Below are 24627 nucleotides of genomic sequence, written 5' to 3' on the forward strand. Positions count from 1 at the left end.
ACAAGGAACATTGTACATAGAACAATGATACCTCATCCCTTTCAAAGAAGGCACCTTGGCATCTCACACAGTTATTCCAATTGCCATCAGCTGCCTGGTCATATTTTCCTGAATCTCATCAACAATCTTAAATCTCTTCCTTTTCAAAGATGATTTTCATTTTGGGAAAAGCCAGAAGTTGAAGGGTGCCAAATCTGAGCTTTAGGGAGGCTAAATAACCTGTGTTATTTGATGTTTTGCCAAAACATTCTGCATGAGACGTGGTGCATGAGTGGGCATGTTGTCACAATGATGCTTCCAATCACCAGTTGCCCATAGCTGCAGCCTTCTGAATCTCCAAATAGTTTCTGCAGAAGAATATTCAAGTTCAATGCAAAATTTGATGCAGATTTGTTGCTGTTTGCTTATTCATTTTGAATGTGACAGCCACACAGTACACATGCTCACTCAATGGCATTTACCACCCCACTGACTAGTACAGTGAAGTCATCATTCTTCATGCATGTGCATTCCAGTCCACTCTCCTTGGCTTCCAGGTTACATCAATGTCACACAAACTGTTCTCATTATATTAACAATGGCTGGATATGGACAGAATATGACATATATATGTATATGTATATATAAAATGAGTAATAGTTTTATAAGCTAAAATATTGAGAAATGTAATCTATATTTAAAGAATTCTGAGAATTAAGTCATCTTAATAAAGATGAGAAGTATAATCTATGCTGAATATGAGAGAGATATCTTTAAAAAACAAATAAGGTTTGGACCTGGGAGATTAATAGGGGGCACCCCAGGCAGTGGAAGCAAGGAGAACAGAGGTCCAGAAGTTCACACATTTATAGGCGTACTGGTACTAATTACATTTGACTGAGGGTGAAACATGCGTGCAGATTAGGAGGGACCAGAATATATTTATGTATGTATAAATACATACTCCTTTTCTGGGCCTATCTACCCTGCTATGAAGATCATTGTTCCATCTGCTGGTACTAATTCTCTGACCTGTCACTGCCAGTCCAAGGCCTAACTCTATATTCAAAGTTTCTGAAATGGTTGTCTTGACTCATTAGATTTTTATTTAAGTAGATTTTATCCCCAGCTCTGATTTAAAAGTTTTATAGCACTTTATCATTCACTTGTTTTCATGTTGCTTTGCCATTATCACCTATGTATCTTATAGCTGTACATTTAATCTCCTTCAAATAAATAGCACGCTCTTAAAAATCAGCACAGATACTTACTACTTCTTTGGACTTCATCTATACATAATTCATGTTTTGAAAAAATATTTTAATTAATAATTTATGTAGTTGAAAGAAACACATTAGAAAAAATAATCTACATTCTTGGTGTTCTCCTTTTTTGATGTTGCTTTTCTCAATTTGTCTCTAATTGTCTGTGCCTCTGTCAATAGGACTCTGCTGCTCACTCTCTGCATGAACACATGAATATGCATATATACATACACATATATGAACTTATAGTATCTATACAAATAGTACATCAAGAAGCATTCATGTCTAAGAGGTGCAATCTTCAAATTATATAATCAAACTATACATTTCTTTGCTCTTTTAGGTAAAGATAGCATCTTATCAAACTAGAAAAGTAAGGTGTCTTTAAAATCAGCACTTAAGTACTTTTATGTGTGTAGAAAAGGTAACAACTGTATGTCTAAGACAGTGTTTGTGTCTATGTGCTGTCAATCACCTTCCTTCTATTATTAGTCTTCGGGGGAAGATAAACAATAAGATTGACAGTTTTTGTGTCCTTTACCATTTTGTGTCACCGTCACAGAAAAGAGGGTAGGAGTTATATCATCACTCAAGTCTGTCACATTTAATGTATTCTCCTATTTGTGTTAAAGCCTATTTTCTTCATAATCCTCATATTGATGATGTATTATTTTATTACAGAAATATTTTATCATAACACATGTCCTGTACCACAGACATGAACATTTATGCTGTTGCCAAAACCTCAAGAATATAGAGATTCTTTTTGCAAAAATAAAATTCTAAAGTAAATGAAAGAGTAAATATGATATGTGGATTTTTTTCCAAAATTCTGTATTACAAGGAAACTGTAATGAATTTCTACATCTGTATAACATATAATTCAAACAGTGAATTTTAATATTTTTGGCATAAACCCATGAGATATTTAGTGCTACAATAAGAAATATTTTTAAAATTTTTAAATTATGTTTATTATAAAGGATATGGGATATTTCTTTTAATAATGCATGTTTGTTCAAAAAACTGATATCTGATCTGAAATGGTGATAAAAATGGTGAAGTGCAGAGTATAAGAAGACATTAATATGATAATGACAATTTCTTTTTTGTAATAACCACATGATAAAGCACCAAATGTAATTTATTCTATAATTTTTAAAGTTTTAATGTTACTAGAGATGCAATATAACAATTGATGGAATTATAAAGTTCAGAAAAGTACAAAGATGCAGGAGAAAATATCAACCCAAGTTCAAATACTCCATTAGGTACTCTCTTTGTTTTATCACAAAATCCATACCTTACTGAATGCTCAGTTTTGCAGCCCTCTGTTTTTAATTAGGGTTATAATATTTCCCTGTGTTAAAGTTATTCCTGTTTAAAAAATGAAGGTTTTTGATAGTCCACTAGAAAGTTTGTTTCCTAGTGCTGGTTGGTGTGACTCAGTTGGTTGGAGTGTTGTCCTATACATCAAAAGGTTGGAGGTTCAATTCCTGGTCAGGGCATATACCTAGGTTGTAGGTTTGATCCCCAATCATGGTACATATGTTAGGCAGCCAATCAATGTTTCTCTCTCACATGGAATTGTCTCTCTCTCTAAAATCAATAAACATATTTTAAAAGGTTTGCTTTCTAATATTGAATATTAATCTATTTATACTTTTTATTATATATAATCTTATGATGATTATTCTTTTGCATAAATATTGGTTAAAACGGAAACAACTTCTACTAGGATGGAGAGACTATGTCAATACTTCCCTACTGATAGCCTATTCTCTTGATTTTCTTCCTTTCCATAATAAAATATTTTCAAATGATTTTTCTTAAGAAAAGGAAATAGATGGTATTTTTCTGAGACATAGAATGTCTCACATTTATTTTTCTGTTGTGACATCATGTGAAAAATGAATTGGTGATAAAATTTTGTCTTTGTAACCTTTCAGTCTATTATGGTGAATTTGTCCTTTTGTTTAAGGAATTTAATAACTTTTAGAATCAAAACAGATTAATTTTAACCATAGAGATTGTTATATTAATGTATCTTTAGTTACAGTTGTTACAATATTTTTCTCAATAATTTCTCATGAAATAACTGAGTATACATACACACAGAAGAAAAGACTGTATACATATATTATTTCTCTTGTTATATGTGCTACCATTTCTTCCATATTCTGAGACACCTCAAATTTGTTCTCTACTTTTTTTTTTTCCATTTCCACTACTACATTTATATGGCCTTGACTGCTGCTTTTCCTTTGGAGTTGAATTTTCTTGTATTTTTATTCTATCTTCCTATTTTTTATTGCATCCTGTTTTCATTATATTTCAAACTATTTTTCTCTGTGCCTTTCTGGTCTTTTTAAATGGGTTTGTGTCTTCTCTTAATGCTCTGAGGGTTCTAAACACTTATCTAATAATTTTCTGGTTTCTATAGCAAATCTTACAAACTTATTTTGGAATATGTCCCTTTCTTCTGATAAGCAGTATTGGCTTGGCCAAAAAGTCCATTTAGGTTTTTTGGTTTCTATAAAGTGAAAGACACATATTTCATTTTCACTAATAACTTTATTTATTTGGATATTTTGAGTGTGTTGGCTATATTCCATGTGGTAGAACATCAATTGTTCTCAACTAATGTCTCGATTTGATTTAATTGCTATCAACTTCAATTGGTCTACCTGACTGTGGAGCATTGTCCAGTAAGAAATCGCCAGTATGAAACTTCACGAACCACTTTTGACATGTTTGATCAGTCACAACACCTTCTCCATTCACTACCCAAATCTATGTTTGCATTTCAGTTGTGTTTTTGCCTTTCTTGAAATAATAAAGCATAATACACCAACAATGTTGCATATTTTCTTTCATCTTCAATAGTAAAATGACTATACAATAATTCATCAATTTTGATAATTTTAAATGCATGCTTATATGACAGCTTATACAATATAATTTACAATACAGTTGTACAATACAATTCAACAAGATTGTGTCAAATGAAGTTAAAGACAGCTAAGTACTACTAAAGCCATCTTACTGAAAAAAAAGAAAAACACAAATGAATTTTTTGGCCAACCCATTATATATATATATTTTTTGTAGAACCCATATTTTTTAATTTAACTTTTTTTAGTTATAATACTGCTAGTCTCATGAATAAACAAACACCAATTTAAAAATTTAAAAACAATAGAATTTTAAAGACAATACTACTCCCTTAAGTAGTATTCAGTACAAAAGTTTTTGGCATTGCATGACCTTTCAATCCATAGGATTGAGATACCCAGGGTTCTTCCATTTTGTGTCATGCTCATTACCTAGAACATTGGAAGCCTCAGCTTCAAAACAAGAGAAGGAAGATGAGAGGGTGGAGAAGTTCTTACAAGCTATTAAAAACCTGAGCAATAAAGTAAAATATATCACTTTACTCACTTTCAGTTGACTAAATCTAGTCAAATGGCTTTACTTCAAAGTAAAAAGTTGCTGAGACAAATAGACATTCACTAGACAAGTATCTCTTAGATCTAAAGAAGGAATGGAGAGCACATTTGTTTTTGTACAAAATAATCATCTTCATCTCAATCTTTAATAGAGAGAAATCTACCCACATCTAATTCACAATGATATTCAATGTATTAATATTACTCTCAATTCACTTCTTATCCTACAACTGGATGGTAGATAATATGTTAGGTCCTGGAAAAATCCCAGTGTGTGGTTTATTTGATTAGAAGTGGCTCTATAGGTCTCAGGTGGGATCTCAACTGTCCTAATTTTTCTAGGATCTCCACTATTCCTAACTAATCACAATTCAGTACTATTGCAGTCATCATGGTGCATTACTACCAAAGTTCTCCCTGTGCCGACCTTCTGCTTATACATATTTTACTTATGAAATCCAAACCTCCTTGAATACAATGTACCACTATCACTTTCAGATCCAACTTGTATGATAGAATATGGCTTTTATTTTGCCAAACTGATTATAACATCAGATCTCTGGGGCTCAACAGAAACAGAAATCTGGTTGTTTTAAAAAGTAGCACTTAGTCAGTATTTGAATGATTTTTTTTTTCAATAGTGAAATACCAAAAAGTATTTGCATAGTGGGGATGTTCTAAGTGTGCTATGGAATGTATAAGAAAATGCAATTTTTTAGCAGACTGTTTCTAAAACAAGTATTTTTCTTGTTCTCTTCTGCATTGGAAGACTATTTTATATACTCTTCCCTTTGATGTGGTCCTCACTATCTCATTTAAAGCTCTCTGAGAAAGAGCCAGAATCTTTTCCACAGTGTAGACTGGTTGTTGGCCTTCCTCAGTCTCCAAGGCCAGGTTTACCTCAAAGTCTCGAAGTCCAGATCTCAGAGCTTGGTATAAAAACGGTGGAGGCAGCAAGCATGAGCCAGTGTGTATCACACCATGGATTTCCCTCCTGAGAAGTAACAGGAGTACTGTACGTTCAGGTTTCTCCACAGTATATCTCATATCCATGCAGCTACAAACTAGAAATTCAAGGTTACTGCTGAACTACTGCATCTAATTCAATAAAGAAAATGTACTTTTTTAAATGGCAGATTTTGCATGATGTGTCTAATTTGATGTATATATTTTTCATATTTTCCATAAGTTTTAGGATACTACTTAGGGTAATTACAGGAAAAATAGCTTTCTATACTGCTCCTAAACAGCTTTTATCAAATTAACTTTTATCAGTCACTCCTCACGTGTCCTAGGATTCTCAAATTCAACCACATTAGCCATAACTTGGAATTTTATCCCATTTGTTTTAAATTTCCTCACTTATTTGTTTTACTATATATATAGTAATATATATATAGTAAGTATATATATATATATATATGTTATGGAAAAACTCAATTCTTCTTGTAAATGCAGTAAAAAATTACAGATCAGCAAGCCTATTAGTATGCAAGCAAAGTTTATTATGTTTATTAGTGATACATTCCCATAGAAGACAATGGGCCTTGCTGAGGTGGTGGTGAAATGCATAGGTGTGGGTGGCAAAAAGCAATGGCAGCATTAGGTCCTTTGTCCTGAGGACTTATATAGTTGGCCGGATGGGGTAAAGAAGTTACATACATATTGTTTGGTGGGTAAAGGTGGTGCCAGCTTCCCCCAGGGGGATGTGACTACCCAAACTTAAGTATGTGTGGGGGTCTGTTAGCTCAAATCCTTATCTTGTTCCAGAACCACATTTGTCAATCTTTTTGTAAAACAGATATGTGACAGGAGACAGTTAATAAAAGTTTGGGCAGTTACCCAAAGTTATGCATGGGCTCTTTCTATAAGCACTATGGACCCCCTTATAAAACAGATAGTGACTAGAGGTGGGCAGTTAACCAAAGTTGTTTTATGGGCTTCTTCTTTGGGCACTGTGGGCCCCCTCATCTTCCCCCTTGCAGACCTTGGGATGAATACACAGTTCCAAAGGCCTTCTTTCCCAGATAGTGAAGACGATACAGAGACTTTCAGGGACTTTCCTCCTCCTATGCTATCATGATGTTTCTTGTGATATCGGAACACCTGGCAATCTTATCAGACCAGGCTCAGGACTGCTGAGTCAGTGGGTGAGACGTGTCTCCCTCCTTCTCTTTGCCTTGGTTTACTATCTACCCTACTTAACATATACAACATATGTACATGGAAGTGTATGTATTTATGTAATTCATATAAACTTATATATAATACAAATAATTGTGTATGTGTCATTTTTAAAGATAATACTGTATATATAGTATAATATAAACATATAAAGAGTTTCTAAAATTTTATACTTTAGTTATTGTGACATATGAAGATATGTTGCCTCTTCTTAAAGTTACTGAAACTGCCTTTTGCTAAAATTTGTTACCAGTAAAATTTGAATGCTCTGCATTTCCTTTAACACATTGACAGACTTCTAAAAGTTAGCATATAATCTAATGTAAATTTGTACTTTTAAAAGTGAATTTAGAGAACTAAGTTAAAAAGTCAAATAGCATAAGAAATGCCTTAAACTTAGAAAATAATATGTCATTTTTCAAATTCTACCCAATACACTGTAATTACTATTGCCCTGAGATTTAATACATTCTAATTGGACATTTAATTTGTGAATGAAGATATTCTAGAAAAAAATTCACAATCACTATTAATTTGCTTATTTCTTAGAGACAGTAATTATTTTCTGGAAGCTACATGCATGTTTCCTCCCCAAAAGAAAGGAAAATATAGTAAGAAGTGGAGAAATTGCAGAAAGGAAGCAGTATCAAGATTAAGTTTTTAAACTTTCAGCCCCAAATTTGAATTAGCAATGAAAAATACTAAACCCATTTCATAGAAATACATGGACTATTATTGATGTAATCTGTATTACATTGATATCTTTTATGGCTGTGTCAGAACTTCAAAAATATAAAAATTATTTTCTTAAATGTTTCAACATGTTGTTCTATTTCTAAAGTTTGTAAACTATAGAATATGTTTCACCTGATAATTATGTTATCCCCTAAATGAAGGCAGACTGTGAAAATTTAATCCAAACTTCAGAGAGTAGGAGAGGAGACTGGGATTATTAGGAACATGCATTATAGTCCTGAGTCATTTCCCCCTCCTATGTTACAAATACCAAATTGCAGCTTTCCCAGGGCAGAGGGCCCTGTAAAGTTGCAAAATCACAAATACCAAAGGCGTGTTTTTCTATCGAATGAAAACAGATGTTTTTCACTCCAAATATATCTTTGTGTATATATTTCTATAATTGCATAACACGTAATCTTCTTTCTTTAATATAAATACTCAGTGAGAGTTATGCCACATGGCTACATATGGTGGCTTTATGGTGGGATATAAAAATAAATCTCTTATACCTATGAGGAGAACAATATATTGTAGATTATTGGAAAGAAAGGAAACTCACAGAAACTGTTTAGTTCAAATATTGCATCATTTTCTTGTTCTATAAATCCAAGAATATAGTGAGCTGTACCAAATTATGAACTGTATCAAATGCTGAAAGATATTTTCTCAAGAAAAATAATAAATAATATGTTAAACACCTAGGGAAATACTACTTTGAAGAAATGAACAAAATATTCACAGGAGATCCAAGGTGGCAGCACACTAGGTATATGTGACACTCACCTCCTCCCTAGGAGAATTCTGGACCAAACTAGAATTACAGCTAAATTATAGAAACTTGACCTGAATAACCAACAGAAGACTAGCTGAAGTGAAGTTGTATAAGCAAGAATTTACGAAAGAAGCCACACTGAAACTGGTAGGAAGGGTAGAGATACAAAAAGGGCTGGTCTCACTCCCACAGGCTATAGCTGAGATGCAGGAGGGATATATCAGCTGCAAAGTTTCTCCCTGAAAAGTGAGAATTCTAAACCCCATGTTGGATTCCCCAACCTAGAGCACCAGAGCTGGGAAGTGGTGCCAAAATAACATCTAATTGTGAAAATCTGTCTGCCAGGAAGAAATAAGAGTCTGCTAGAGACACAGGTACCTTCCTAAGGAACCAACACACAAAATTTCAATCATAGCCACTCACCCAGCAAAAAGAGGGCAGACTGGACTAGAACAGCATGAGGAGAGACAGGAGTATGTGGCTCTAAGGAGAGAACTGAAGGGATAGCTGCCCAGATCCTGGTGCTGAGTCTCTGGCCCACACTGCAGATACCATCTTTCTTGGGTGAGGCACTCTCCTTCATATGGCATCAGCCTGAGGTAAAGCAATATCCCTATACTCTAGATACTCTCTCATCTGACCCTTTGGAACTCACACTGTGCTGAGGTGTTAGCCAACTGCTCCAGGGTATAGAGGTCTGGAAAGACTTAGGGGGTATCAGTAATTGAGTGGTGTGGCTTTGGGGTGGGGACAATTCCCCCCAATTTCTGGTGAACCTGGCTGGCACCTCCCCCTAATCAGAGATCCTCTAACCCCACCATCTGGGATCTAGGTGACCCCAATCTCTCAACTCCTAGTTACCTTGCACTGACAATGTCCAGGCAGGATCTGGGACAGGCTGAGTGGTGTGGCCCAGGCAGGGGCCACTCCTTCAACCTTGCCCCAGCCTGATCAGAATTTTCCCCTCACAGAAGATCCCCAGGGGCCCCACCCTGTTCAGCTCAAACTCTTGGTGGAATCTTGGACAGACTGTTGTGTGGCTCTAGTGCAAGAGCCATTTATCCATTGCATGTTTGACTGGTGCAGAACCGTCCCCTTGCATGGCCTAATCTTGTTCTGTTTGGTCCTGATAAACTGTCGGCCTCACCCAGATGACTTCCTGAGACCCAACCCCACCATAAAGGTCTATGCCATAAATTCAATGGGCACCCACTGGGTGACAGCTAAATTTAGTATATCCTGGGATATTTGCTGACTAGTATCAGTCGCAGGCCTAGCACTGAATTTGATCCTGTATCAGTCTGGTCAATACCACTGCCTCCTAACTGGTAGCTCACTGAGAATATACCATGAAACTAAAGTACCACTAGGGGATCTTTCAGTGACTGAGCCTATCAGACAACTAGCAGGCAAAATCTGGTAGAGGTGTGTATCTTTTAGTGCCTTGGGAATTTGTTGATTTGCAACTAGGCCCATTGCTGGTAAAAGTCAACCTTGTGCACAGCTTATCCTTCCTGCACACTCCCAGGCCCAGCAGAACAAGACACAAACTGGATTTCTTTGTAGCTCCAAATAGGTTTCCCAGGGCTAGACACAGGCAGTATCTGATATTGGCCAGCACCAGAGTCCCTCCCAAGAGGCCACAGAGCCAATACACCCAGTGGTCTGCTTCAGACAACATCATAGCAGGATCTGATTTGCTTCACAAGTGGCATATTCAAATGGGGATTTTAGCAGGTACTAAACCCTGCTAAGGCAAATTTTGCTTTGTGTGATCATCACTTGCACAGCAGGTTGTACACCATGCTCAGGATTAATCCTCATAGTCATCTAACCTGAGAGGCAACTCCACACATTAATGACCCCATAGCAATCAAGACTCAATTACAAAGGGGCCCATAAAACCCACATAGGGGCAACCTAGGAGCACCCAGCTCAGGTGATCAAGGAAACTACTTCACTTGGTCCCACAGGACACCTACTACATAAGGCCACCTTACAAAAACTAAGAGTCATAGCAGATCTACCTAATACATAGAACACACACACACACACACACACACACACACACACAAAGAGGCAGCCAAAACTGAGAGACAAAGAAATATGCTTCAAATAAAGAACAGAAGAAATCTTCAGAAAAAGAAAGCTAAATAAAATGGAGACAAGCAATTTGCCAGATATGGAGTTCAAAAAAGTGGATTTAAAGATGCTCAAGGAACTTGAGAAATTCAACAGAGATGACAAGCAAAAAAAAAAAAAAAAGAAAGAAAATAGGCACAGAAACCATAAAAAAGAACAAGTTAGAAAAGAAATATGCAAAATCTGAAATGAAAAATACACTAGAAGGATAAAGAGTAAATTGGATAAAGCAGAGAATTAAATCAGAGAGTTAAAAGACAAGGTAGCAGAAAACACCCAATCAGAACAGCAAAATGAAAAAAAAGAACAAAAAACAATAAGATAACCCTGGCTAGTATGGCTCAGTGGATTGAGTCCTGGCCTGCAAAGCAAGGGGTTGCTGGTTCGATTCCCAATCTGGGCACATGGCTGGGTTGTGGGCCAGGTCCCCAGTAAGGGGTGTATGAAAGGCAAACACATTGATGTTTCTCTCCCTTTCTTTCTCCCTCCCTTCCCTTCTAAAAAATAAATTAAATTAAATCTTTTTAAAAATCAAGATAATTTAAGGGACACTTGGGACAATATGAAATGCAACAACATATGCAATACTGGGGTATCAGAAAGAGAAGATCGGGAACAAAGAATTGAGAACCTATTTGAAGAAATAATAACCAAAACTTCCCTAATCTCAAGAAGAAAAAGTCACATAAGCCCAGGAAGAGCAGAGTTCCCCAAACAAGATGGACCCAGAGATGCACACACCAAGATACATCGTATTTAGAATGTTGAAAATTTCCCTGGCTGGTGTGGCTCAGTGGATTGAATGCTGGTCTGCAAATCAAAGGATCACTGTTTCGATTCCCAGTCAGGGCACATGCCTGGGTTGCAGGCCAGGTCCCCAGTAGGGGATGCTTGAGAAGCAACTGCACATTGATATTTCATTCCCTCTCTTTCTTCCTCCCTACCCCTCTCTAAAAATAAATAAATAAATCTTTAAAAAAATAAAGTGTTAAAAACTAAAGAAAAAATCCTAAAAGCAGCAGGAAAAAGACAGTTACCTACAAGGGAGCTCCCATAAAATTGTCAGCTGATTTCTCAACAGAAACATTTCAGGCCATAAGGAATTGGCATAAAATATTTAAAGTTATGACAAACAAGGACCTATAATCAAGACTACTTTACCCAGTGAGACCATCATTTAAAATTAAAGAAGAAATAAAGAGTTTCCCAGACAAGAAAAAGCTAAAGGAGGTTGTTACCACCAAATCAGTGTTATAAGAAAGGTTAAAGAGTATTCTTTAAGGAGAAAAAGAAAAAAAAATACCAGGAACATAGTTAAAAGAAAACGATGGTAATGAATACATTTATATCAATAATCACTTTAAATGTAAAGAAATGGCTTAAATGCTACAATCAAAAGACATAGGGTGGCTGAATGGGTAAGTAAACAAAACCTATGTATATTCTGTTTATAAGAGACCCAGTTCAAAACAGAAGATACACACAGATTTAAAAAAAGGATAGAAAAAAGTATTTAATGCAAATGAAAAGAATAAAAAAGCTAGGGTATCAATATTTATATCTGACAAAATAGACTTTAAAACAAAGACTATATAGTAACAGACAGAAAATAACACTGCATAATATTAAAGGATACAATCCAATGACAGAATATATCCCTTGCAAATATTTATACATCCAGCATGGGAACACCTAAATATATAAAGAAAATATTGATGGATGTAGAGGGAACGATCAACAGTAATAAAGTCATAGCAGGATATTTAACACCCCATTGACAGCAGTGGAGAGATTTTCCAGACAGAAAATCAAAAAGGGAAACAGTGTCTCTCACTGACACACTAGATCAGATGGATTGAATTGATATCTTCAGAGTATTTCACCACAAAACAACAGAATATACATTTTTCTCAAGTGCACATGGGACATTTTCTAGGACAGGCCACATGTTAGGACACAAAACAAGTCTCAGTAGATTTAGAGAAGATTGAGATTATATCAAGCATTTTCTATGACCATAATATTATAAAACTAGAATTCAATATAAAAAAATTCTTTAAGAAAAATACCCAAAGACTTGGAAGCTAAATAAGATGTTGCTAAACAATAAAAAATAAATAGTTTAATAATGAGATCAAGAAAGAAATCAAAAGATATCTTGAAACAAAAGAAAATGAAAACAAAACAACCCAAAGCCTATGGAACACAATGAAAGCAGTCCTAAGAAGGAATTCATAGTATTACAGTTCTATCTCAAGAAACAAGAAAAATCTCAAATAAACAATCTAACTTTAAAGGACTAGAAAAAAACAATAAGCAAAGCCCCACTTAAGCAGAAAAAAAATAATAACGATCAGAACAGAAATAAATGAAATAGAGTCTAAAAAATAAACAGTACAAAAGATCAAGGATTCCAAGAGTTAGTTCTTTGAAAAGAAAAACAAGATTAAAATCCTTTAACCAGACTAATCAAGAAAAAAAGAGAAGGGGCCAAAATAAATAAGAGCCAAAATGAAAGAAGAGAAGTAACAACTAATAATTCTAAAGAAATACAAGGGATTTTAAAATTCACTTGTGAAGTCTTCTGGTCCAGGTCTTTAGTTTGTTGGGAGTGTTTTGATTACTGCTTCATTTTTATTATTTGTAATCTACTCAGATTTTCTGATTCTTCCTGATTCAGTTTTGGAAGATCGTGTGTTTCTGGAAATTTATCCATTTTGTCCAGATTGTCCATTTTGTTGGCATATGGTTGTTCATAATATTTCAAATGCAGAGTATGTCAAGTCATCAGATAGTTGAATCTTTTGGTATTTTAGGTCTGAATTTTTTAAGCTAAGCTTCTGTTATGTTCTTGTTCCATGTGAAAAATCATATGTTCTTTTTTCCTTAATCCATTTTTATGAGGCTAGATACACTATTAATAATGATAGACCTCCAGATTTTATCACAGCAAGATGATACCAGGAAAAGGGAATCATCTAATCTATTTCAGTTTTACATGAAAACACATACACACATAGTAATACACTTTTCTGACTTGTCCAAAATTAATTTCATCATTTAGGATTTCACTTAAATTAACTAGACGTGTGTGCACACTTCTCTTAACTTTCTGTTACTCTCTCTATATACTTCATTTTGCATCTGTTTGATGAGAATGCTGAGACCTAAGAGAAAGAGAAACCATTTGGAGTGCATGCATACTAATTTTGTAAAGGTGAAATTTTGAAACATACTTGATTATCTGAGTAATTCTCACTGAACCATTTACTTCTATGTGACAATATTTTCAGAATAAAATTCAGCAAGCTAAAGCTACATATGGAGCTTGAAGTTTAATTCATATCAAATAATTTAAAAGTAAATGAATAATATCATTAATCAAATTAATGCATCATCATTCATTGAAAACACCTTAAAATCTACTGAAGCTTTTTAAAAGATAAAATTAAAATATATACACATATGTACAAAATTAACACAGAGTTATAATTATACATCATGCTGAATAATTTTCAATGTAAAATTTATACATAGAATATATTGTATCATTGACTTAGTGATTGCTGATCACTGAGTCAGTAATTATTCATGATTGAATAAATTGAATGAATTGAAGGCATGGTTAAAAGTAGTAAGTGTTGCTCCTAAGTAAATTTCAAAGGTAAGTTTCTAAGGTCATTAGAAGGACTTCAAAAGTCACTTAGGTCATATTCTCCTGCAATGTGAGAAAAACATTTAAATATTCCTGGTAAGGAGATCAGGTAGCCATTATTTGAACACCTTTTTTTGATAGAGCTTACTAACTCATGACTTGCTCAATACAATTGTGAGGAGCTCAATAAGTAAAAAGACATTCTCTGTCTTACTCCCAAATCAACTGACTAGCTTCTAACATTCAATGAATTTGATAAGAGTAAATATGATCTTCCAGTCATGTGCCAGTAACCACTTCCTATGTTCATAGGATTTTCCAGGGAACACATTTCCATACTTTAAACACACACACACACACACGCACATACACACACAATGGACTTTGGACTATTTTTATTCTTTCTTAAAATGTACTATACAGATTATCAGAGAGATAAAACTAGTACAAACTCATAAACATATATGCATATGTGTGTGTGATAGCAGCATTTTCCTTTTTCCATAGTTACCTTAGTCTAAGTTTATTGAGAACTTTCAAATGAGGATTTCATATTTCAGAGGACTTCATCATTGTATAAAGAAAATATAGAATTTATAATATCTTAATAATTGAGTTATATTAACTTATAATAATATATATTATATTTTATCAAAATTATATCAGAATTAAAGTGAAATGATTACTATGTATTCTATCTTACAAATATATATACATATGTATAAAATTAATACACAATTATAATTATTATAAATCATGCTAAATAATTTTTATCCTAAAATTTAACTTCATAGAAAATGAACAAAAATTCTTCTCTCATTTTTTAAAACTAGGATCATGCTCATAGCTTTGAGGATGATATAGTCAATAGGAAATCTCTATAATGTAACCTCAATGGATATTTCTTCTTTGCTGAACCCAAGGTGTTGTTGAGGAAATGTGTTCATGAACAAGAATCATAATTTTGTTTTATAATTTAGTAACTTCAGTTAAACTTTCATTAAAAAAACACACCAAAATTATAACTATTTTAGAGAAAGTACATTATCTACTGTTTTCCAGGACATTGGATATCTACATTAATTTTTATATAGAAATGTTAGTGTATATAGATATAGTGGTACAAGTAAGCCTACTTAGCAAGGCAGAAAATACTAATTGCTCACTAATATCCTTCCTTTCTGTGCATACAGCTAGACTGCATTTTCCAGTCTGCTTTACAGTCTGGCCATGTGCCTGAATGTGGACTAGGAGCTGAAGTGGTATGTGCAATTCTAGGGCCCTTCCAGTAAAATGTCTTACACAAGGCTCCCCAGGCTCACTTACTCTCAGAAGACTTTCAAAGTCAGAAGTTAAAGATGGCAGTTTATGTCCCTGATAATTCTACAGTACATATTACTCTCCATCAATGACCTTGAGCAGTCCTTTGCTGTTAAAAGTTAGAGAAACTTCCTTATATTTTAAGCCACTGAAATGCAACTTGTGTGTTCCACAAGCATATTGATAATTTTTCTATACCCAACCAAGTTTGTTGTTTCAGTAGTGTTTTCAGTGTGGTAATATTTTGTTTTTTCAAATGTTTCATAACAGATTACAAATATAGGATTAAAAGTAGTGATTTTTTTAAGCATTTGAGGTAAGAGGAGCTGAGGTTTACAAATTGAAATTATATCACTGGAAAAACTCCCTTCAAAAACTGACAGTTTCCACATTTATTGCTTGTATTCTGTTCATCTTTCTATTCTAAAATTCCATTTACTATGGTTTCAGTAAAAATTTAGTCCAAGCTGAAATTTAGTATACCAAATATCAGCTCTAGCACAATGGTTGTTTTTATTACCAATTTTCCAAGAGATTGATTTAGATTGTTTTATTTTTTTATGTAAAAACAAAAAAAGAACAGACAGAAAATTATTTACTAGCTTGATATTTTATTCTGTCTATATATCTTAATTCCTTCATTCCTGGCAATCCATAGTACTATCACAAATAACACATACTGGTGACAATCAGTATTTAATTATACTATTAAGAAATAAAATATTTGGGCTATTAAATAAAATAACACTTCTATTATAAGAATGAGTGGCTAGATTCTTTCTTTTGTCTGTTTTATAACATCTAGAGGCATGTTTTGACACCATGCAAATAAATACATCAATTATAAATTCTTATAAAAATTAAGCATTGAATTTCTGGTTCCTTAGAAGTTTTATTAGAGCTTAGTTGACTTATTTTTTCATTCTGATTTATTAGGATACAGATATACTTAACAGAAAAATCATTATGGTATACCGAAAGAAAGTTGACCTCACTGAAGTTTTCTTTGTCTTTTTCCTTACCCTTGGGAACGGTAGATATTTTAGCTGAAAAAAATAGTGGCCAGTAGATTGTAGAAGTCAGTTTGGTCAGTGATCAGTTCTAGAGAAATAGGTTGGGGCAAAGCAGGCCAGCAGTTAGCACAGATTTGGGTGGGCAGTAAACAGAGAGTAGGCCTATTAAATAAATTGGGAAACAAAGCAGGTTGCTGATCTGGGCAACCTTGAAACAGTAGTATCAAAATCATGGGGAAAAGTCTATCATCAGACAGCAGGCAGCAAAATAAAACTTGATATTGAATCAAAGGCCACGGACAGCATTCTCAGACCTTTCCCACAGGCAGAACCTGAGTTATCCTACTGATACATCTGAACTGCCTATAGCAGTCATGTGGACGGTGGGGACTTGTACTGATAGCGAGGAGAATGATGCCTAACACAGCTCTAGTTCTCAAGAACTAATCACGTCAGTTACGTTAAACTGACTTTACTTACTGTTCAGATAATGAATGTTTTTTTTTTTCAATGTTTAAATGTAGGCAATGATCGTTTTGACTCAAATCCTATGGGTGTTTTTGGAAACTTGTGCTCAACATTGAGAATTTAATTAGTTAAGATGATATTTGAATTGACTTCTATCATCTTGATGTAGATTTTTCCTTTAGTGCCTGCCTATAAAATACAGTGAATTATAATAAAATAATTCATTTCTATGGAATTTTCTAAAATAATTTTAATCTATACAGTTATAGAATATTATCTGCAAAAGATTGATGACCCACATTTTAAATTTAATCCAATAAATTATTAATGGGCATCTGTACATATCATAATATATGTAAGGTCTTATGGGAAATACAAAGAGATATAACATGATACTAATTTGGGGAAGTTCTAGGTTAAATGGGTGAACTAGGAAAAATGCAAAAATAGTGAGGTTGATACTGCATTTTACTCATCATTTTAAAGTGATTACATCTTGAAATATGGTTTTATTATTTAAGCACCCTAAAGTGTGACATGAATTATTGCTCACTGGAAACCTACTTAATAGTATGAAAAATGTTTCTAGCAAGAAGTTTGTGACCACCTTTATAAATATTATGATGTTTAAGAAAGGAAAACTAATGAAAATATGCACACATTGCTATTTGGTTCTTAAATGAATAATGTCAGCTAAATTCAGTGTACTTATTTAATCAAATTAAATTAATTTGATTTAAAAGTAATATACAATTTATTAACTATGCTAGTAACTTTTGTTACACATGAATATATAAAGTAACTAAAATCCTCTAAGTTATTAATTGTCTAAGGAGTTTTTATTTTACCCAGCATGAATCTCAAATACACATTTGTATGTTTGATAAATATTTAGAGCCAGTGGCATATTGGGAAAATAATATTTACACTAAGTTAAGTACTTTTTAATATATTCTTATTCATTGGTCACCACTCCTTATTTACAGCTAAAGTTAAATCCCCCAGATCTCAGACTTTTGTATCTGTTAAATCACCTCACCAGTGGGCGGCAGGTACCTCACAGGTGCATGGCCTCAGAGCAGCCTACTTAACCCATTAGCTCATTTTTTTGTCTCTATGATGTGTGAACAGTTAAATCTTTTGTTACATATTCTCATTTAAAAAATCCTTAATTTTTTTTAATATCCTAATTTCTTAAGTTATTCCTTTTCCTGGGGTAATATTTAAAATCTTTATTTTTCAATAAGTCTTTGAGTATTTATATTTTTAAAAAATATTTAAATATTAGTGAGCATTTTATATCCTCGAAAGAGCATTTTTTAAAATTGAATTCACTTCAACTGAAAATATTATAATCCTTTATTTAAGTCCACATATATTTGGACTTATTGTGTAGAAGTTAAATGATATGATTTGTGTCTGGTTAGCTACTACCTTTTGTGTTCATTTGAAAATCATAAAGTAGCATGACAATAGTTTCAGAGATCACTCATTCAGTATTTCAAATCATTTCCCAATGAACTATTACTTTGTTAAAAATTTTTGTAGCATGATATTTCTAACACTTTTATGCTTAATAGTGTCTAAATGGGGCACTTTTCTTCTTTTTTTTGGCTTCTCTCCCATGGGGAGACCTGTGGAGATATAGTGAAGAGGACTTCCTAGTTCAGTTCTTTTTCACTCTGTTCTCATCATGTACAGACAGAATTTGGCTCTCAGTTGCAATTCAATAGCCACTCACTGACTACCTCCTGTGCAGATAGTGATGGTGCAGGGTTCTGAGACAAGCAAGACAAGGATCCTGCTCACAGAGAACCTGTGGAGTTATATTATACCCTCTCTGGACTATTACAGGTTTTCCTGTATTCTTTCATATTTGACATGCTATCATAAAGTGAACTGAAGATGACATCAAACATATTTACAAACTTGAAGAGATAAATGTTCTGAATATAAGATTTGTTTAAAATGTTCAGTTTAATGAGAATCTCTTCAAGCAGTTGTTTTTTGTTTTGACAAATAAGTTATCAAGGTTTGTTACACAATAAATAGTCACTTATTATTATACAAATAATACTAATTGTGTCAGTTTCTGGGTTCTTGGCAATATGCTTTGAGGTTTTAGATACATATTAATATATTTCAGTTCTTTAAATTATATTCCTTATACTTGTACTCAATTATTACCTGTACCTTACAATCAGCAGACTGAGATGCATAATACTTAAGTGATCTGCCTAGATTTGTATGGTTAATTACAACAGAATGTACATAAAGATGAGGCATTCTGCTCTCGGAACCTAGTGTTTAGTCAAGGCTGGAATAATCATAAAACAATTCAAAATATTATATAATTTGGTAAGCTTAACTAACTGAGACATTTCATACACTAAAATATTTAGGTTCTTATCAGGAGTCCAAACCAAAAATATTTTAATAATACCATTGCGGATTTATTTTAAGGTACTTTACAAGCTACATGATATTATTCAGTTCTCATCATAATCCAGAGATGGAATGAATCAAGAATTATTATCCACAGGAAATCTGACCTCATACAAGTACCTAGAGCAGATCTCTTAATTCTGAAGTCACTGCTTTTAGCTTTTCTCCATGAAAATGATCTAAATATAAGTGTTATATTTGTATGTACTGAGTAATTCAGGTTGTCTTTGGTGATGTTATATAATTTCCAAAAAATAATCCAACCAAAAGAGAGTTAAATTTCTTTTGCCAAATTGACTGAAAATTGGAAGTTCTATCATTGGGGGTTACTGTGTCAGAGGAAATGAAATTGAACACAGTGGATGAGTAACATGTTTTACCCATACAATATCATGGCAGGAACCTGAGGTTTTCTCTTCTGGTGACCTCTTAAAAAAAAACAAGAAATATGTTATAAATATTTTTAAAAATAAATCATAGCTTTGAAAAGCAGTTGACATAGCATGTGGTCCTACTGGGGAAAAGACACATCTGAGTCCCACTGTTTTCCCATAGCAGGCATTTATATTAAAACATGTAGGAGATAAAGTATGAAATAAACATTTACAATCAATGAGTTTGTCTAATGGAGTCACAAATGCAATCATGATCAAACTTGCCTTACTTTTTATATTCAATAAAAATCAATTTCAAAAATATTTGTAATATGTCTCATGAAATTAGAATTAACAGAAAATGGTAGCAGAGGGACTATCATCATTAACATATGTGTTATCTGAGTGTGTGGGAAGATGGTTTTTAAAAATACATTAAAAATAATGAAAATTTAGAATTTTCCCAAATCTTAAATATTTTATAATTGCCTACTCCTATCCCAAAGCACACACAGAAGCTGCAGCTAATTTAAGAATATGTGGCACTTGGGATCTTCCTCTTCCTGTTTGGCAAATATGTACAATGAATTTTAAGCTTTGATATCTTAATCATTTCCTCTACTCAATCAAATGTACATAAAAATGTTTTGTTTGAGTTTTTATTATAGATTCATACCTAATTGTAGGGAATAATTCAAAGAGATCTCATCTACCTTTCAGTGAAATAGCATCTTGCAAAGATAACAAAACTAGAGGATTGACAATAATATATATCTCACCAGTCTTATTTGGGTTTCACCAGTTTTACATGCATTTGTGTGTGCATATGTGTTTACTTCCATGCACTGTTATTCATGTGTAGGTTCATTTATCCCTCACCACTGTCAAGACAGAATACTGTTATCACTACAGGTGTTTCTTGTTTTGTTCTTTTATAACCAAATTTATTTCCCTACTACTCCCTTCCAGTCCTTAATATTCTTATCCTTTGCTAACTACTGACCTCTTTTTCATCTCTATAATGGTATCTGAAGACTCTGTATATGTGTACTTTGTCTCAATTATTATAGAGAGTTTTTTACTGTGTCACTTTGTATGCTTTCTTAGTAGTTGTTCCAGGCACTGAAATATACATATGTGGACTACTTTGGTCTGCTAGTACAATGTTTTACCACTTCAAGTAAAGTTTGGAAACTGTACTTCCATTAGGTCTATTTGCCCTACTCATTATTTATTTCTCTTGAGTATTCTTCCTACATGTGTTGAGCACAGCGTCAGTTGCTGTTATAATTTTGTTTCAACCATTACATAATGAAGAAAACTCAAGAAAAATAGGGTAGTCGATATTATATTTACCAATATTTTTATTCTTTCAGTTGTCTTTTTTTTCCTTCTTGATGCTCCAAGAGTTCTTATTTTCTGCTTGAAGAAACTTTCTTTAATTTTCCCTTAAGACAAATATGATGAAAACACATGTTCTTAGTTTTCTTTCTTTTCATTCTCTCTACATTTGACTGTCTACTAACATGCACATAGGTAGAGCTAACTGAATTTTAACTTTCAGTGGATTTTCAATCCTATACCCTGAAACTAGACCTAATGAAAAGGTTTTAAGCCCACCTCCCTATCAAAAAAAAAAAGAATATATTTATTTCCCCTTAATTCCTGAAGGTTAGTTTCATTGGATAAAAATCCATCAGTGACAGTTCTTTTCTTTTCTTTTGAAAAATGTGCCACTTCTGGCCTTCATTATTTCAAATGGGAAATGGGAAACTTACTGTTTCCCATTTGAATTGGTCTTCTCTGATAGGTAACATGTCTTTATCTTTGGCTGCTTTCAAAATTTCTTTGTCTTTGGTTTCAGATGTTTAATTTTGATCTATCTTGACATGAACCTTTCTGGGCTTATCCTTTTTAATATTTGCTTGTATTTTTGATTCACTAATTAATTTATTCTGCCAAATCTACAAAGTCTTCAACCATTACTTCTTCAGATACTGTTTCAGCCCCTCTCTTGCTCTTCTTTTGGAACAGTTATGATTCCAATGTTGGACATTTTGTTATTGTCCCATAGGTCCCTAACATTCTGCTCTTCTTTTTTTAAATCTATTTTTCTCTTTTGTTCAGATTGAGTGAATTCTAGTGCTCTTTCCTTGAGTTCACTTATTCTATACTCTGTAATCTTCATTGTACTGCTGAGCCAATACAGTGAGTTTTGATTTTGTTAACTGTGTTTTGATTCCTATAATTTTCATTTGGTTCTCTTTTATAACTCTTTTTTCTTTGTTAATTTTTTCTATTTTTCATTTGTGTGAAGATAATTAGTAATTGCTTATTAAAGTATTTTCCACGATGGCTTCTTTAATTTTTTTCAGATAATTCAATATCTCAGTGTTGGCACCTGTTGATTATGTTTCTTATTCAAGTTATAATTTTTCTGATATTTGGTGTGACCAGATATTTATTATTATTACCATTATTATATTCTAGTCATTTTGGCTATTATGTTTGGACATTTTAGACTCTATTTATATTTTCTATTCTAGAAAGCAGTCATTTATTTAGGTTTAGCACACAGGTCCTAGCATACATTTGCAGGCTGTGGTTCCATCAATTTGTCACAACCTTTGTAGTTCTATGTGGTCAGTTTGAGTTGTTTAATTCCACTGGAAAATACACTGATGTCTACTGGTGCCTCCTAAGAGGGCAAAGGTGATTCCCCAGGGCAGGCACCTGGTGGCTCTTAGATGTGTAAGTAATCCTCTACCTTATTGGGAGATCATATCTAGGGCTGGATATTTGTGGAGGGATTACCCTGCTGCTTTTGCTGCCCACTGAGCCATTGTCTTCCACCCACTCCATCCCACAATCACCACACTGTTGTCCATGTCCATGAGTCTTTTCTCTTTTTTGCTTAGTTCCTCTACCACCCAACTTACAACAGCTGTCTGCCTGATTTCTATCTGTGAGAGTCTGTCTCTATTTTGCTTGTTAGTACAGTTTGTTCATTAGATCCCACCATATAGGTAAAATCTTCCTCTTGCCAAGTAGTATTACATTGTATGAATGTACCATAGCTGTTTTTCTAAATATAATTTTATCCACTATGCTATTACAGTTGTCCCACTTCCCCCTTTATTCCCCTCCACTCTGCATACCCCCTCCCAACCATATCCCCCACCTTAGTTCATATTCATGGATCGTACATATAAGTTCTTTGGCTTCTACATTTCCTATACTATTCTTAACCTCCCCCTATCTATTTTCTACCTATCATTTACACTATTTGTTCCATAGCTGTTTTATTCACTCATCTGCAAATGAACACTTGGGCTGCTTCCAGATCTTAGCTATTGTAAATAAGTGCAATGAATATAGGGGTACATATATTCTTTTGAGGTAGTGTTTAGGGTTTCTTTGGATAAATTCCATGAAGTGGAATCAGTAGATTAAAAAACAGTTTGATTTTTAATTTTTTGAGGCAACCTTATACTGCTTTCCACAGTGGCTACAGCAATCGGCATTCCAACCACCAGTGCAGTTGGGTTACCATTTCTGCCCATCCTCACCAGCACTTGTTGTTTGTTGATTTATTGATGATAGTTATTCTGACAGGTATAAGTTGATATTTCATGTGGTTTTAATTTTTATTTCTCTGATTAGTGATGCTAGGCATCTTTTCATATGTCTATTGGCCATCTATTTGGAGAATTGTCTATTCATGTCCTTTGCCCATTTTTTAATTAGATTACTTGTTTTTTGGTACTGAGCCTTACAAGTTCTTCATAAAATTAGGATATTAACCTTATTTAAACTGTCCTTTAACTGTTTTAGAGAATATTTAGATGTATAGATAAAACTGTATATTATGTTGTGCTAAAAATGCACAGCCTAACAGCATTGACTTTTTCTAATGGTGTCATTCACATTTTCAATGTTTTCTCTTTCCAGCTTTAAGGGACAATAGGATCGAGCTGGTTCGGGCTTCTTGGCATGAACTGAGTATCAGTGTCAGTGATGTGTCTCTCTCCGATGAAGGACAGTATACCTGTTCATTATTTACGATGCCTGTCAAAACTTCCAAGGCCTATCTCACTGTTCTCGGTAAGTTCAAGGGATAAACACAATGCAATCACAAGCCAGAGAGATGTGTACTACTAAAGCAACATGATTCAAAGACACATATATATTTCAAGGATCATAATAATAGATGTAGTTTAGTCCCTTCTTTGCTACATTATAACAAAAAGAATTAAAAAAATCACTTTCCTCATTTTATAAATAGACAAAGGGAGACAAAAAAATTTGTATGACTTCTGAGAGCACAGAGCCATTTAATTTTTAGCCAGCAATAGACACCAGGTTTCTTGTATTTCAATTAAATTATTTTGTATCAACTCATCTACGTATTATACATGTGGTGATTCTTTCATAAAGTGATGGAATAATGAGTATAATGAATTCAACATGTGTACTGGGTGCTTCTCCATTTTATCATATCAGCCATCTGAAAGAAACCTTCTCTAATATGTTATGGTTTTCAAATGTGACCCCTTTGTGTATTTCAGTGCATTTGAATGGCCTTGACATTTCTATGTGTCTTCTCACCTTTTAAATGTGATGTTTTCTAGATTTTTCAGTGAAGTACATAACGCCACTTGTGCATGCAGCTTGTAGCTTCTTTGTTGTTCTATTCTCAAAATATTGAGCCATTTTTCAAGAGGTTAAAGTGACACAAAAAAGCAATACATTCATAGAGATTCCAAGGAAATATAGTTGCATCTCAGAACCTTCTGTAATTCTACCAATGTTAGTGACTCAGT

General features: G+C 33.6%; 1 protein-coding gene across 2 annotated transcripts in view; it reads left to right on the forward strand.

The window, feature by feature from the left end:
• Positions 1–24627, forward strand: part of CADM2 (cell adhesion molecule 2) — a 1086998-nt gene that overhangs the window by 876713 nt on the left and 185658 nt on the right. For both annotated transcript variants that reach the window (XM_045851253.1, XM_045851254.1), the window contains exon 4: positions 23756–23908. In XM_045851253.1, the coding sequence (XP_045707209.1) occupies positions 23756–23908 (153 nt within the window). The remainder of the gene's footprint in view (positions 1–23755; positions 23909–24627) is intronic.

The sequence above is a fragment of the Phyllostomus hastatus genome, unplaced genomic scaffold (assembly GCF_019186645.2).
Source record: "Phyllostomus hastatus isolate PE091 unplaced genomic scaffold, TTU_PhHast_1.1 phas_contig_86, whole genome shotgun sequence".
Taxonomy (NCBI): Eukaryota; Metazoa; Chordata; class Mammalia; order Chiroptera; family Phyllostomidae; genus Phyllostomus; species Phyllostomus hastatus.